The 15,758-nt window shown below is 28.8% G+C and overlaps 1 protein-coding gene across 5 annotated transcripts; it reads left to right on the top strand.

The window, feature by feature from the left end:
- The first annotated feature begins 1,506 nt into the window (after positions 1-1,506).
- On the top strand, positions 1,507-14,855 carry LOC126707127 (cyclic nucleotide-gated ion channel 1-like). 5 transcript variants are annotated; one of them, XM_050406724.1, is made up of 8 exons: positions 1,507-1,599; positions 1,971-2,101; positions 5,852-6,121; positions 6,167-6,278; positions 8,582-8,785; positions 9,623-9,903; positions 11,531-11,642; positions 14,393-14,855. In XM_050406724.1, exons 2-8 carry the CDS (start codon positions 2,055-2,057, stop codon positions 14,567-14,569), a joined length of 1,203 nt encoding a protein of 400 aa, XP_050262681.1. In that variant the 5' UTR covers positions 1,507-1,599; positions 1,971-2,054; the 3' UTR covers positions 14,570-14,855. The 5 variants fall into 5 exon arrangements, with proteins under 5 accessions (XP_050262681.1, XP_050262685.1, XP_050262684.1 ...); XM_050406725.1 differs by having other exon boundaries at positions 1,533-1,793; XM_050406728.1 differs by having other exon boundaries at positions 1,531-2,101; positions 9,623-9,713; positions 14,405-14,855.
- Positions 14,856-15,758: the final 903 nt, after the last annotated feature.

Below are 15,758 nucleotides of genomic sequence, written 5' to 3'. Positions count from 1 at the left end.
AATAAGAGAACCATTGAATGTGACAAAAGTATAGTTATACGTGATGTTGGTATTGCACAATGTGAGGATGAAACTGTCAAATGTGAGAAAAAAAGTAAGGGAACCACCAAATGTGAGAAAAGAATTGTCACATGTGATGTTGGAACTACACAATGTGATGATGAAATCGTCAAGTGTGAGAAATAAGTAAGGAAACCATCCAATGTGACAAAAGAACTGTCATATGTGATATTGGAACTACACAATGTGAGGATAGAACCGTCAAATGTGAGGAAAAAAAGTAAGGGAACCACCAAATGTGAGAAAAAAAATTGTCACATGTGATGTTGGAATTGTACAATGTAAGGATGGAACCGTCAAATGTGAGAAAAAAAGTAAGGGAACCACCAAATGTGAAAAAAGAACTGTCACATGTGATATTGGAACTGCACAATATGAGGATGAAATCGACAAATGTGAGAAAAAAGTAAGGGAGCCATCAAATGTGAGAAAAGAACTGTCACATGTGATGTTGGAACTGCACAATGTGAGGATGAAACCGTCAAGTGTGAAAAAAAATTAAGGGAACCACCCAACGTGAAAAAAGAACTATCACATGTGATGTCGAAATTGCACAATGTGAGGATGGAACCGTCAAATGTGAGAAAAAAGTAAGGGAACCACCAAGTGTGAGAAAGAACCATCACATGTGATGTTAGAACTGTACAATGTGAGGATGGAACCGTCGAGTGTGAGAAAAAAAAGTAAGGAAACCACCCAATGTGACAAAAGAACTGCCATATGTGATATTAGAACCGCACAATGTGAGGATGAAACCATCAAATGTGAGAAAAAAAAGTAAGGGAACCACCAAATGTGAGAAAAGAACTATCACATGTGATATTGGAACTACATAATGTGAGGATGAAACCGTCAAATGTGAGAAAAAAAAGTAAGGGAATCGCCAAATGTGAGAAAAGAACTGTCACATGTGATGTTGGAATTGCATAATGTAAGAATAGAACTGTCAAATGTGAGAAAAAAGTAACCTGGTGTAGCAGGTTACCTACTAGTGGGTATCGTATCCCCTTTTTTTGGGGGGTACCGTAGAATTACTCATCTAATAGTAACTAAATATTTTGGGTCTAAACATGTTTTTCAGAGATATACGTATATATAATTGCAAATCTGATATCTAATGGTAACTAAATATTTTGTATATAAAAAAGAAAAAAATTATTTGTATCTTTCCATTTTATGATATTTTGTTAATATTAAATAAATGCTAATTTGACTTTTCATTAAAATAGAAAATTCATACGTTGCCCCCCTCCATTAAAATCCTATCTCCATCCCTTTCCACCCATATTTTATTTATTGGTGAAAAAGACAAGCATAGGAAGACTTGAGGGAATGATCAGTGTGAATGATTCATATAACTCACCAATTAAGATCATGATGACAGGTCTTAATCTTATTTATTACTTTCAGCTGCTTCTGCACCTCCGCATGCTCTTAAAATTCTATAAGAAAGCCAATTTCTGCCACTCATTTTTTTATCCAGATCCCTTCCCTCTTGTTTCGCCTTGTAAAATGCATGCTTCTTGAGTTTGTGATCAGGTTCAATTACACATTCTCTTTCTCACTAAGAGCCGGGGTTACATTTTATTTTTTCTTGAATAAGTATTCGTTCCATTGATCCAAGAAAGAACGAGGGGGCATGCCAAGGTCAATGCCAGACTGATAGACCATGTAGTCTCAACCAAGCCAACTTCACCATATTTTCAACCACCCATTAAGGAGATAAATATTTTGTGATGCTATTTATAACTCCAATTTTTTATTTTTTTTTTAAGAAATACTTGTTGTTTACTTTTATTATATTTTTGAACGATTAGGTCAATAGCCTTATTTTTCATTAGTATTGTTGCACTTTGAAATAAATGAAAAATTTGTTAGTATTGTCTAATCTCCGTTTTCCATTTCTCCAGGAATCAAAATTCAAACTTTTTTGGTAAAGCTCGTTGGGTTGTGTAAACATAGTTCAGAGGATAGATCATCAACAAGCTTTAGGTATGACTACTCCTAGCCAAAGTGACCAAACGCCAGGGAACGATGCAAGGTAGTTTCTTTTTCTCTACTTATATGCTAAAAATGACCTTTTCTTTTGGCCAGCAGTCTAACAAATTTAGTTCTAAATTGTTGCGGTTTTCTTTTAATAAATAAATTGATTATTATTAGGCTATCAGCTCAAACTTTTTTCAAGAAGATTTTGCATGGCTGTTCTATTCTATTGTCTACTAGTATTTACTAGCTTGTAACCCCCTACTTATATATGAATACACTTAAAGATATACAATAAGATGCATAATATAATTCCTATATATATATTTTAAATACTATTGATAGTCATTTTTACATTTTATTAACTCTTTAAAAAATTTTGTAAGGATATTATTAGGTATAAAATGTAAATTGTCCATTTTTTTATTTATTGTGAAACACTTTTTTTTTACGATTCATTTATTCTAGACTCTTTGGTTTTTGTACTTAATAACTCACGTGAATGAATATTTATGAAGTGGTCTCACAATTAATTCTAAAATTAAGAAATAAAACTCCTTAAGAATAAATAACTTATGACACATGGTACAAAATTGGAACTCTATTTTGGAATTCTAATTTAGGTTAGGGTGTGTGTGGGTAGGGTTGAGTTGAGTTGAAGGGTTTTTTCAACCCAACCCACTATGGGTTAAAAAAAATAAAATCTAACTTAACCTATCACAAGGGTCCAACCCAACCCAATCTAACCCACGTGGATCGGGTTGGAAAATTTTTTTTAATTTTTATTTTTAATATTAAATTGAGAATTAGAACACCACCACCACAAATAAGAACAAATTTATAACCAAATAATGTAATACTTAGTATAACACAAAATCAATACAAATTATATGAGGAGAACTTAAGGTTTGAGTATTATTTAGGAAGTGGGGTAAAAAAGTAAATAAAATATTTTTATAAATTTTAAATATATGTTAAATATAGGTATGTCGAGTTAGGTTAAGTGGATTTGTGAATCTTATGACTCGAACGCAACCTGACTCACTGTAAAATGAATTGACACATAGCATATATTAGGGAACAAAATGGTAATTTACTGTATAAATAAAAAAAAATAATAAAAATAAAAAACCTAATCAGTGTTGCCAAATTAATTTTTTTTTTAAAATCCAAAAACAATTCTAGGTTGAATAAAATAATACAATAATACTCAAATCCCACAATGATAAAATTTTAACTTTGAACCTTGTATTCAAATAATTGAAGTGTCATGCCAATAATCACAATATGAGTTAGATGGTCAAGTGATTATTTTATTTTTTTTAAAGTTATATAAATATATATACATATATATTTATATAATTTTATAAGAATTCCAATGGATCCCCCATTTCTCATTTATATATATTTGAATGAGAAATTCTTCTTTTACATTGCACGGTAGAATGCAAATTTATATTGCAAGTACAATGTAAATATATAAAAGTCCTAGTTGGATTTTCTTCAACCTACTAATACTTTGATGAAGTGGTTAGTATTAGCATGAGGCGTTCAAAAAATATGCTATTTTGACACATTAAAAAATTGCTCTATCTATTATAACACACCACTTTATAATGCACCCTAGATCATATATTCTTTTCTTTTCTTTTCTTTTCTTTTTCTTTTTCTTTTTTTTACAATTTTAGTCGGATATTCTTTCTTTATTCTTTTGATTCTTTTTTTTATTATTCTATCTTTTTTGTTGTTCCTAACAGCATTGAAGACATATAAGAGAAAGAAAGTTAAAATAACTATTAATTAATTCCAACAATCATGAAGAGAGAGAAAGTTTGAATAAAAAAATAACCAAATATTTTTACCATTTCTATCCCTACAATGTTAGGACTAGAATTGCACTGTAGCATGTGCCAAATTATTTTTGGCATTTGGCACGTCTCATGTAGGTGGCTTTTTTTAGTGTTAAGTTTTAGCATTTATCACACATGATGCTAATGTTGTGATGAGGTTGTAATTTGGAGCGCTTTGTATTTCATGGGATTGCACTAAAAATTAAAAAATGCTTGTGAAAATTTCTAAAAACAAGCATATGCATCAAACACACAGAGATCGTGAATAAAAGATGTGAATCCGATAAAACTTGGAATGGGTGCGAGTCTCTTGCTTCTGCATTGGAGCGTTCTTCACCTTACCAAGTTTGTATTTTTCAAACTTTGAATTCATCATTTTGAATCATTAGTACAAGTAGAAAGTTTGACTATAAATATGGTTGTAGAAAATGGTTATAACTTTACTCAATATCTTCTTATTGTATGTGATTTTTGACAAATTCACTACTAGCTTACATTTCCTTCTTATATTTTTCATTCTTGCCTAGAAGATCAAAGATTAATAATTGTGTCATCAATTATATGTTTAAACTTCACATTTTTGTAATCTAAAATTATATATAAAAAATAAGTTTATAGATTGACAAGTAAATAACATCTTATTGGCATAAAATTTGATGTGTGATAAAAACATAATTAACATGCAATCCAACCATTAAATATTCAAAATATGTAGCCATGTTAATTTTGTTTAATAAGAATTGTAGCTATTAACTACAACCAAGTTTGTAACCAAATTTTATCCTTAGTATGAATCATTGTTGGGGGATTTGATGGTTTTAGGATAATGAGATTGGTAATATACCTAAAATTTAAAGAAAATTGGTAATTTGGTATAATCATCTCCTAATTTGTTGAAATTTTGGTCTAATTTTGTAATGATTAGAAATTAGAAAAATTAAAATTATGTTGTTTAGTGGTTTTAATGGAAAAATATAAAAATCAGTTGACAAAAAGACTACATCAATAATGATATAGGGAGTAATGCTAGATATACAAATTTTTTTACAAAAAATTTTAAAAACTGCTGATGTGGTGAGTGGTTATTAGTAAATGAAAAAATAATGTTAATAGTGAGCTTAGATGAAAACTAATAAGAAATTTTACAAACTACTGATGTTGGAAAATAGCTTATAACTGTAGCATTACTCATGATGTAGGATAAAATTTACCAAAAAAAAAAAAAGTTAGCATCAATGAATCTAAAGTTAAAGGGTGCAAGGTAAAATTTAGAATTTTTAAAATTTTTTGAAACTTCATTTTTATCTAACCAGGTATTATGAAATTTATGCAACAACAAAATTTTCATCCAATTGTAATACATTCTTATCTCCAAAGGGGGTACACAGGTGGTACACTTATTAGTCTAGGATGTGACGTAACATAGAGGTTTTAAGTTCAATTATCGGTTTACGAGGTTTCCAGAGTATCTTATGGACAAAGGTAGAGGGAGAGGGCTAGGGCAGCCATGGTCCCCCTTGACTTTTCAAAAATCCCTCATTCCTCTTATATATTTTAGGGAAAAAAATTAGATATAATTTTTGTTTTTGAAAAACAAATATAAATTTAAATAATGGTCTCCATATTTTTACTAAAAACATGTAACTTGAGTGGTGTATTTTTAGTGCTCTACTTGCATTGCACATAGGATAAGAGCTAAGAAATCTGTAATTAAAACATGCGTCTGTGTTGGACGTATTAGGGATAGTTTTACATGCGTGCATGTCCTCATTATTAGGAAAAAAAAATATTATTACCAAAGAATTCCTTTAATTTTAAATATATATATATATATATATATATATATTTTTTTTTTTTTAAAAGATTTTGATAGTTGTTATCTACTTTAAAAGCTTATAAATAAATTAATATTTTTTTATGATAAGCATAATTATATATATGTTGCCATGACGATTCAGCAATGACCATAAGAAGCTTGTTAATATCGTACTTGTATCATTGCGCGCGATCGCCCTAGCACTGGATCCCTTGTTCTTTTTTGTTCCTGTGATCCATGAAGACAAGAAGTGCATTAGTGAAGACAAAACAATGTGGATCAATGCTATTTTTTGGCGATCAGTCCTAGATTTCATTTACCTAGTGCATTTTGTAATGCACTTTCCAAATACTTGCAACCAAAAAGGAAGAGATGAAGGTGTCTCCAATAATGCAGTAATTGTACAGGGCACATTAGAATGTGGACATGTGTCCACATTCCAGTGTGTCCAGTGCACTAATGCACCGAACACAGACTCTGGCCCTAAAGATGAGACAAGTGCAAAACGTCAAAGGCACCCGCTGATGTGTTTCATGTTTGACATTATAGTTATTCTTCCCATTCCACAGGTAAGAGAGACTTCAGCTAATTTGTAGTTTGGAAAATGTTGTTTTCAAGTCTTCTTGTGAATTGGAACATAACTAACAACAGCTCGTTCAGAAAATTGTTGGGTCTAGGGTACTCCCAGAGTACAACTGAGATGGTTTTCCAAAGCCAATTAAAAAAATCAATATAATACAAAAATTAACTTGCATTCGATAACAGATAATCCTTTTATTAATTCGGAGTATAATAGGTTAGATGTACTCCGAGCACATTCACATAGAAATTAATTGCACAAAATCTAACATAATTTAAACAATTTTATGTTTCATCTACATGCATTAACAATCAAAATTTATCATCGATAGCTTCTCATAAAACAAAAAATTATTATCAATAATATACAATATTAGTAAATTTGATCAATACTCATAAATTAAACCTAGAAATTAACTATCACAACTATAATGCACACTCTTAAAGACACAAACTAAACTAAATCTTACATACTCGTAACAAACTCTTAAATATGAGGCTACAAAGTAACACTTTGATAACTTGAAAATATACTCAACGATACTTTCATATTGTCGGAATAAACAAACTTTTAAATCACACTAATGTGACAAGTTTTATTTAATTAGCTCAACTTATAATAAAATCTCATTGATTAAGAAATTTGGAGTTTTATTTATGCCTACATAAAAACCAATTAATATATTGATTTAATGATAAAGAGTAATTATCATAAAACGAACATCATAACTTGAAATTCTATCATATTTATAAAAAATTGCACGCCTATGTATCTTTTAACCCCAAAAGTAGTATAATATATCTTGCAACTATTAAGTCAACTACGGCCAGAGCCACCCCCTCCCCATTATCATTATTTTTAAATAAAAAATTCTAAATAGATATTGATTTTATATATGGGTAGTCCATTTTATAAAAAAGATATTTATACTTATGGCCTCCATATGCCAATGACAAATTTAATATAAATAAAATTTAGGTAAATTGTATTTTTGGTCACTAAAATTTGGTAGGTTTGGTCTTAGTCACTCAAATTTAAAAATTTCAAATTTGGTCCTTCAATTTTTTAAAAGTGCACAATTTGGTATCTTCATTTTCTTTACACAAGTAACAGTACATCAACTTTCTCCCAAAAAAAAAAAACAAATAGTACATCAAGGCACCCCATTTTTTATGGACCAAGTCGAATCAACCTTATATATAGGGAATAAATTGAACCAACCTCATATATAGGGAGCCAAAATTGAACTTACCCTAAATTTTAGGTAGTAAAATGTTTTCTTTTTGAAATTTTAGGGACTAAATCCAAAATTTTTTTTTTTTTAATTGAACAGACCAAAATCAAGACTACACTAAATTTTAAAGACAAAAAGTATAACTTATTCATGAAGTATTTGTTAAATTATATACATTTATACGAAAGTCTGAGGCTTCTAATATTCATTTGAATAAAGTCACAATCTTATTAATGGTGAGTTGTATAAGTACTTAAATTAATTGGGTATTTAAAAATTATTATGAATATATAGTTACCTTAACCGTTATCTTAAAAGTTAAAGGAATAATCCCATGAACAAAATAATTTTGATTAAAGATATTGAATCTTTTTGTCAATCTTGACTCAAGTTTGCTAAAGTTTAATGGGTGTATTTTATGTAGTACACATTGAATTATAAAATACTTAATTTATATGTTGAATTGTGTTTATAACACTATATATTTATTCTACTATACATATTAAGAGCATAATATATTATAAAAAACACTTAATCATCAAAATTATATTTTGGCCCACGTGAGCTAATTTTTGGCTTTACCACTACTTTTAATATGTTCGATACACTCTGCCAATGTTTATTATTTCTAATTTTTAATAGTAGTGGCTATAAAATAAAGCTCTAATATGTGATTTATGTGGGTTTAGTTAACTCAACTATTAAAAAAATTTTATCGAATAAAAGATTTGAGGTTTGAACCTTGTCTATATCAAAAATCGATTAGTGTTTTGGCCTAATGATCTTGGAGTTGATATCATAGGTTGAAATTCTATTATGTAAAAAATAAAAATAAAAAAAATAAAAACCTTATTTTCAAAGGGCAAAGAATTTTTCTTCTTGGATAAGGAACGTTATGTTACTTATTTGACAACAAAATTATTTTCCAACAACAAAACTTCAAATATAATATTAGTAAAAAATATAAGTAAAAATTTGAAATAAATTCTAATACATTCATAGTTATTAATTTATATATCCATTGACTCTAAACACGAAAGTTCTTGTAATCCATTCAGGTGTTAATGACAAATGCACTCTCAGAAATGAGACGCGCGAAATATACAGATAATGTAACAATCCTTAACATTGTTCTTCTTATCCAATATGTGCCAAGAGTTCTTCAAATCTACCTATCCTTGAAGGAACTGGAGGAATTTAAAAATATTCCCATACTGATCAGAGCTTCATTCAATTTCTTTCTATTCCTCCTTGGTGGTCATGTAAGTTTTAAATTTTTCTTACATAGCAATTTCTTTTTCCTTTTTTACATTGGCATATGGAGGATGACTTATTTATATTACTTCTTTTTAAATATAAAAATAAAAAATATTTTAAATAAATTAAGTGGACGCTTCATATTTATACAATTCTTTTTCTCTCTTATTGATATTGTTGTAATAGTTATTAGCATTTTGTTTCAATATCCGCAAAATAAGTAGTTTTAGGATCACAAATTATTCTATAATTTTGTTACAATTCTCACGCAGTAGATTGTGAGTAGTTAACCATCACTTACACATGGACTCAACATTTTTTTTATTCACCAATCACAATCTGCCACGTCATATTTGTAGCAAGAAGTTGTAAAAAAAATTGTGATCCTAGTCTTTTCCCTCCAAATTTACTAAAAGTACATTTGCTATACTGTAATAGCTCTTATAATATAATAGCTATTCATGTATAATGTAATTTGATCATTTGATTGCATCTTTATTACATGGATTAGTTATTACATTGGAATAACTATTCTTTAATTTTTTTTTTTTTTAGAAGGAACTATTCTTTAAATTGAAAAATAGTTATTCTTCTTTATAATGAATGTAATAGCTATTCCTTGGTGCATATAATATGTTTTAAAAGTAATATATTTCTAAAAATATAAAGTTTCCTTATACATCATATTTTACAAGCTTTTCATATGTAACAATCAAACTTATAAATAGTAATAATTATTTCATTACAATGTCTTCTATTAATAGATATTATAATTTCTAATATAATCTACACTCAGTGTACCAAACATACCCTAATGTTTAATAGGTTTTATGATCGTTTAGGTAGCAGGAGCCTTTTGGTATTTTTTCTCAACTCAACGACTGATATCTTGTTGGCGTAAAGCGTGTTTACATCAAGGTGGATGCATCCAAGGTTCTTTTAACTGTGACCACCGTTTTGGAAATCTCTCTGCTTTACATGATTTCTGCTCAATTGATTCAAAAAATACAAGTACCTTTGATTTTGGAATATTTCTCGAAGCCCGTCAGTCCGGGATCTTAGAGTCCACAGATTTTCCAAAAAAATTAATTTACTCTGCCTGGTGGGGCGTGCGAAATTTAAGGTTTGCACCCTTTACCATTCCATATATATCAATTGTTACAATATATATATATATATATATATATATATATATATATCTCAGTTGTTACAACAAGTAAAGGGACTTGATTCATTGATCTTCTCGTAATAGAAACTAAGCAATATAAAGTCACTAGGTTCATGGCAATTACTATCTATTCTTATTTTTCTAATAATTAAAATAGTTATTAGTTCTCCTAGATTTTATTAGTGGCCTCATTTAATAAAAATATTATTTTATTCTCTATTTCTTACGTGGTAAAATCGTAAAGAAGAATCACTCATCCTCACACATATTTAAACCATGAATTGCCTAATAAATATTGGATCACAATAGAAAGAAAATAGTTAATCCATGAATTTTTTATCTATACTATTAATTAATAACAGGATTCTCTATTTAAGTTTCAACATTTTGCGTACTAAAATATTTTTATAAAAATTCTTAAATTCTCTAAAATACCGTTATTTTTTAATTAAATAATTATATGAACTGGTTAAAAGAATAATTTATTGTTTTTAAGTTTTAGACTTTTTTCCTTTCCCTTCTCCATTCTCCTAAAAAATTAGGACACTATCTCTATCTCACTTTTAAATATTATTTCACATTACCTTGCCTATTTCTTAAGTAAAATACGCACGGTTATTTATATATATGTTTTAGAAAGATTACTTCTCCTATTTGAATTCCAATGCCTCAACGTGAGAGTTTTTTTTTTTTTTTTTTTAAATAAAAAAAATAGTTTCTTCCATTCACATCAGCCACTAACTCATGTACAAATAACTAATTAAAAAAAAAAAAAATAGAGAAAGATCCTAAGCATTAGGACTCTATCTCTATCTCACTTTTAAACATTATGACACTAAAGTTAAAGTAAATAAATAAAAAGAGCATCATCGCATGTGCAAAGCGCGTGTAATGAGGCTAGTATATAAATATCTGTATTGAGTTTTTTACAATTTTTTTTATAGATTTGTATCTAAATTACAAATTATTTTTTATTTATTTATTTATTTATTTTGCTACTAATAGAACTAATATGCTTTTATCCTAGAGATGCTCTGGAATGTTTTGTTCTTTAACTATATATATAGTACTATAAACATTACTCTAAGCGAAACTCAAGATATATATATATATATATATACATATTTATATTTATGGTATGTGGATTCTAGTTAGTTTAATTAGTAAAGTTTCATGTCATTGAATAACAAATCTGGGTTTGAACTCTACCTACATTAAAAATAATTTGGTATCTTAATTTGATAATAAAGAGCAAGTATTATGGAGTTGATGTTATAGGTTGAAAGTCTATTATGTGTGTGTGTGATGTATTCTCAGACCTGGTAAACGGGCCAGGTTAGGTCTTGTTCGGGTTTAAAAGATGTGGGCCTATGGGATTTTATTTGTGGACATAGGTCATCAAGACTGAACTATGTAATTCTTTGTGTGTTATTGTGTTACTCTTATATGCTTCTGCTACTACATATCTTATCTTAAACTATGCATTTCTTGTATAATTTTGTAAATTCTCACTTTATGCATTGTAGTTATAAATTTTTAGATTAGTGTCTCAGGCTCTTATACATTATAGTTGTGCCTGTAGTTCTTATGGTTCAAACCTCCAAACAAGTACGTACATATGGGAAAACATCTTTGCACTTGGAATTTCTATCTTTGGCCTGTTATTATTTCTTTATCTCTTGGGAAACTTGCAGGTAAGTACCCAATCCTTTTCCTTTCACTTCTTTTCTTTTAAAAATTGTTTAAGTATCCTAGTTGTACAATTGAGAGAGAGAATGATTTCTCATTAATTCGCTAAGTAATATGCTAATTACTTTTATTTTAATATAATTCAATAGCTACAACAATATAGGAAATGATGGATTTAAACTGTGGACATATTTGGTATGGCAAAGGCCAAAGAACAAGAAATAGCAAAAAATTGAAAAGAGTAAAAATTAAATGAAAAATAGAGATTCTACTTTTACGATGATATCCAGATTTCGTCTACATAATAACATCTAAACATTAATGCTCCAAAAATGAAAGTCGTTCACAATATGGAACCAATCTCAACGACAATATTTTATACCCATATCACTCAAATTGATTGAATCCATCCATTCCTAGCATACCCAATCCAACCATTTCATTAGATAAATAGAGAGTTAGGTTTCACAATAACATTTTATAGATAGCAATGTGATTCTAAAGCTGGGAAAATCAGAAGTAACAGACAGTGCACCAAGCCACCAGCCTGCTCATATTTCTACTATGTACAAAGGTCTAATGGCAACCATATCTGACTGAGTTAAAAGCAGATCAGGCAAAACCTGATACAATTAAATCCCATTATTATTATTTCTTTTTGATAAATAACAGAACTTAAAAACAAAAACAAGAAGAAGATACCCCAAATCACAACCAAATATTGTTAGTACTTTTTTTGTCCTACCAGTGATATTATTGTTACTTTACTATTGTTTTTATTGTCATTTACTGTTGTTAATTAGAACTTAGTATTACTATTATGATTGATGCTTAAATTGCTTTCAGTCAAATTTTTGGGATGGTTTCATTTTTGTTCTTATAAATTTTTGTTTTGTTTGTTTGTTTTTTATTTTTATTTTTTTTTATTATTTATTTTTTTTTTTAATTTTTATATTCTATTTGCGTCCTAACTCTTTTGAAGCGTGTTTCTTATCCTTGTCTTCATTAGCTTAAATAAATAAATAAAACATTTCAAAAACTTAGCTAACAAAAAGAAGGCACATTACCTAAAAATTTACTCTCAAAATAAGGAAATTTAAATAAAATGACTTTAGCCAACAACTTAGCTAACCAAAAGCATATTTCTGCTTTTTATTGATAAATAAGTAAATAAATATGTATTTATTTATTGAGAGAAAGAATAATATTTTATTCTCCAAGGGACACATGACATCATTTGATTAATCAAAAGTGTCTTAATTGAATTTAAAATAACATATGATAACATTTAATTAAACTGCTAATATTTTAAATTAATTTCAACATGTGTCAACGTGTAATTGGCTCTTGAGCATTCTTTGGAATGTTTATTTAGTGACACTTGGCAAATTTCCAATAAGCTATGAATTAAGATAGTGTATCCTTTTAAGTAGTATATAACACATTCCTCTCAAAAAAAAAAAGAAAAAGAAAAAAAGAGAGCAGTATATAGCACCCTATAATCAACCATTTTGAACGTACTACATGAATTTAGTGATATTACGTGTCAAATCATAATTGGCTGAAATTATTACTCTCTACAATAAAGAAATAGGACAAACACAAGGATTCAATAGAGCTCGCTTGAGGAGAGACTCCCTCAACCTCTCTATCGGTGTACTTAGGGACTCACTCACGTAAGGATTAATTGTGACTCACTCGCTCTAGGGAAAGCTAGAAAGGCTTGCACCAGAAAATGATTTAAATTCATTTCACTACACTGATTTACTTACAAGGATTAATATGGCAATATATGTAAAAATTTAGAAAATATAAATTAAGGATTTTGTTAATGACTGCCCTAATGGCAGTGATTAATATACATTTAATGTTATATTAATTATTATATAATATTTATACTACATTTAAAAAATAATATTTTGTTTGTGTAAGTCAATGAATCATTAACATGTGTATTTTTATTTTTTGAAAAGTTTGCATTAGAGCTCATAATTGAGAATTTATTAACTTTTTTTTTTTTTTTGAGAAAAAAGAATTTATTAACTTTGAATAGTATTCTTTAGAATACTTGTTAATTGGACCCATAATTAATAATATTGGACATTAAATAAGAAAATTAGATGAACTAGTATAAATACTTGTGGGGTGTGGGGGGCAAAGGCCGGGATTCAAATCTCCAAGAGGGAGTTTCATATACGTATACACTTATATTAGGTTAGAGTAGAAATTCTATCTTATAAAAAAAAAAAAAAAAAACCTTATCCATCAATGAAATCCATGCCATTTATTGATTTTGGTCTTCATCAAAGATTCTATAAAACTTTTTTTTCCCCCGAAAATCAATCATACTTTATTATGCCATGTGCATGACCGCCATCAAAACTCCACCGCCCCCTCCCCCCCCCCCCCCCTCCCCCTTTTTTTTTAAGGGAATTATTATTTAGATATACTTCTCAATTTTAGGGTAATGGAGTTTAATATATATATATATATATATATATATATATAGTAATACCAAGAACACAAACAAAATATCATAACAATTTCATAACATTCTCAATCATACCAACTTATACATAGGCCCACAATAATCTCCAATTAATTTTTTTTAAATGTTAATTTAGAAATGTTGTGAATTTTTCTTGTGTCCATAATATTTAAAAAAAAAAAAACCAGCAATTTTGTGTGAGGAGGAATGAGATGTTGTATACTTATAAGATATCCCCAATTGAACTTACTAACAAAATTGGGACAGGTTTACATGCAGCGTCGTGCTTCAAAATATGTAGAAAAATCTGAGGAAGGCAAGAATTCGCCATTGAATAAAGATGTTGTTGACAAAATACTAGAAGAGTTGGGACAGCTTTACAAGGAGCGACTTGCTACAAAATCAAGTGAATCACCCAAAAAAAGATGGTGCTGTTGTTGTTGAACCCAAGACAGCTTCTATTTTACAACGAGTCTGCTGCTGCAATCACCCAAAGTGTGTTGGTGCGTAGTGTTGATGGCTTTGCCGTTGTGAGATTTGTTTTTCTAGTGATGGAGTTTCTACTTGTTTGGATTCTGAATAAAAATGGTATGATTAGGAAAAAGGACAACATGTGAAATAATAATCTGTTTGATGCACCGTATTAAATTCAATAAAGTTTAATGCGTGTAGAACCTTATATTTACATCGATCTTTTGTAATCTGTGTGATGTGGTATAGGATTTGGTTATCTAATCTTATTTCATTTGATGGGATTCAATTTTTTATTTTAAGAGAATTTCAATCTATGATATTCGCTCCTGATAATAACTTTTTATTATCAAACCAAAACACCAATCAATTTTTTGGTGTAGGCAGAGATTGAATCATCAGAGATTTTACAAGTTGAACTAACTGGAACTCACGATGGGATCAAATCTAATCATGCTTGATTATTCATTTAAGTTTCTAATGCAATATATGGGCACCCTGATATATAGTGTATACCTTTCAAACATAGAACTATCATGTGATAATTTTATGGACAAAGTTTAGCTACAAAATTAGTTGTAGCCTTAGGCTACAAACTTACTTAATATCTTTTTATCGGATGTGAATTTTGACAAATCCACCATTGGATTACATCTTCTTCTTATATTCTTCATACTTGCAAAATTTCAAGAAAATTAAAAATCAATAGCAATGTCATCAATAAATTTTTTAAATTGCAAGTTTTTGTAATTTAAAATTATGCACAAAATATAAGCTTATAGATCATATAGTACATGATATTTGATTGACATAAAATTTAACATGTATATTAAGGGCGTAAAGAACATGTAATTCAACGGTTAGATTTTCAAAATATGTTGTAGTATTTATTTTATTGAGTGAGTTTGTAGCCTTAAACTACAACCAATTTTGTAGCTAAATTTTGTTCTAATTTTATGACACTTACTAGTTCCATTGTGATTCGTTTTATAAGACATTTACCTCTCTCATGGATTGCCTTAAGCAGCATTTTTGCTGATTTGGCCATTGCCAATATCACATATAGAAAAGGAATAGAAGAAAAAGAGTCGTACACTCATATTTCCGGTTCTCACTCTAATTTTCTCTTTCAATTCCTGACATTTGGGTTTGTGTATGTTTA

Source organism: Quercus robur, chromosome 11, assembly GCF_932294415.1.
Source record: "Quercus robur chromosome 11, dhQueRobu3.1, whole genome shotgun sequence".
NCBI lineage: Eukaryota > Viridiplantae > Streptophyta > Magnoliopsida > Fagales > Fagaceae > Quercus > Quercus robur.
This window is presented reverse-complemented; position numbering and strand designations above follow the sequence as displayed.

What these genes read in the sequence shown, in the direction of transcription:
- LOC126707127 (XM_050406724.1), top strand. Translation starts at nt 2,055, where the DNA reads ATGACTACTCCTAGCCAAAGTGACCAAACGCCAGGGAACGATGCAAG. An exon ending in GCAGTAATTGTACAGGGCAC is followed by an intron (nt 6,122 to 6,166) that starts ATTAGAATGTGG and finishes TGTCCAGTGCAC; the next exon opens with TAATGCACCGAACACAGACT. An exon ending in ATCTCTTGGGAAACTTGCAG is followed by an intron (nt 11,643 to 14,392) that starts GTAAGTACCCAA and finishes AAATTGGGACAG; the next exon opens with GTTTACATGCAGCGTCGTGC.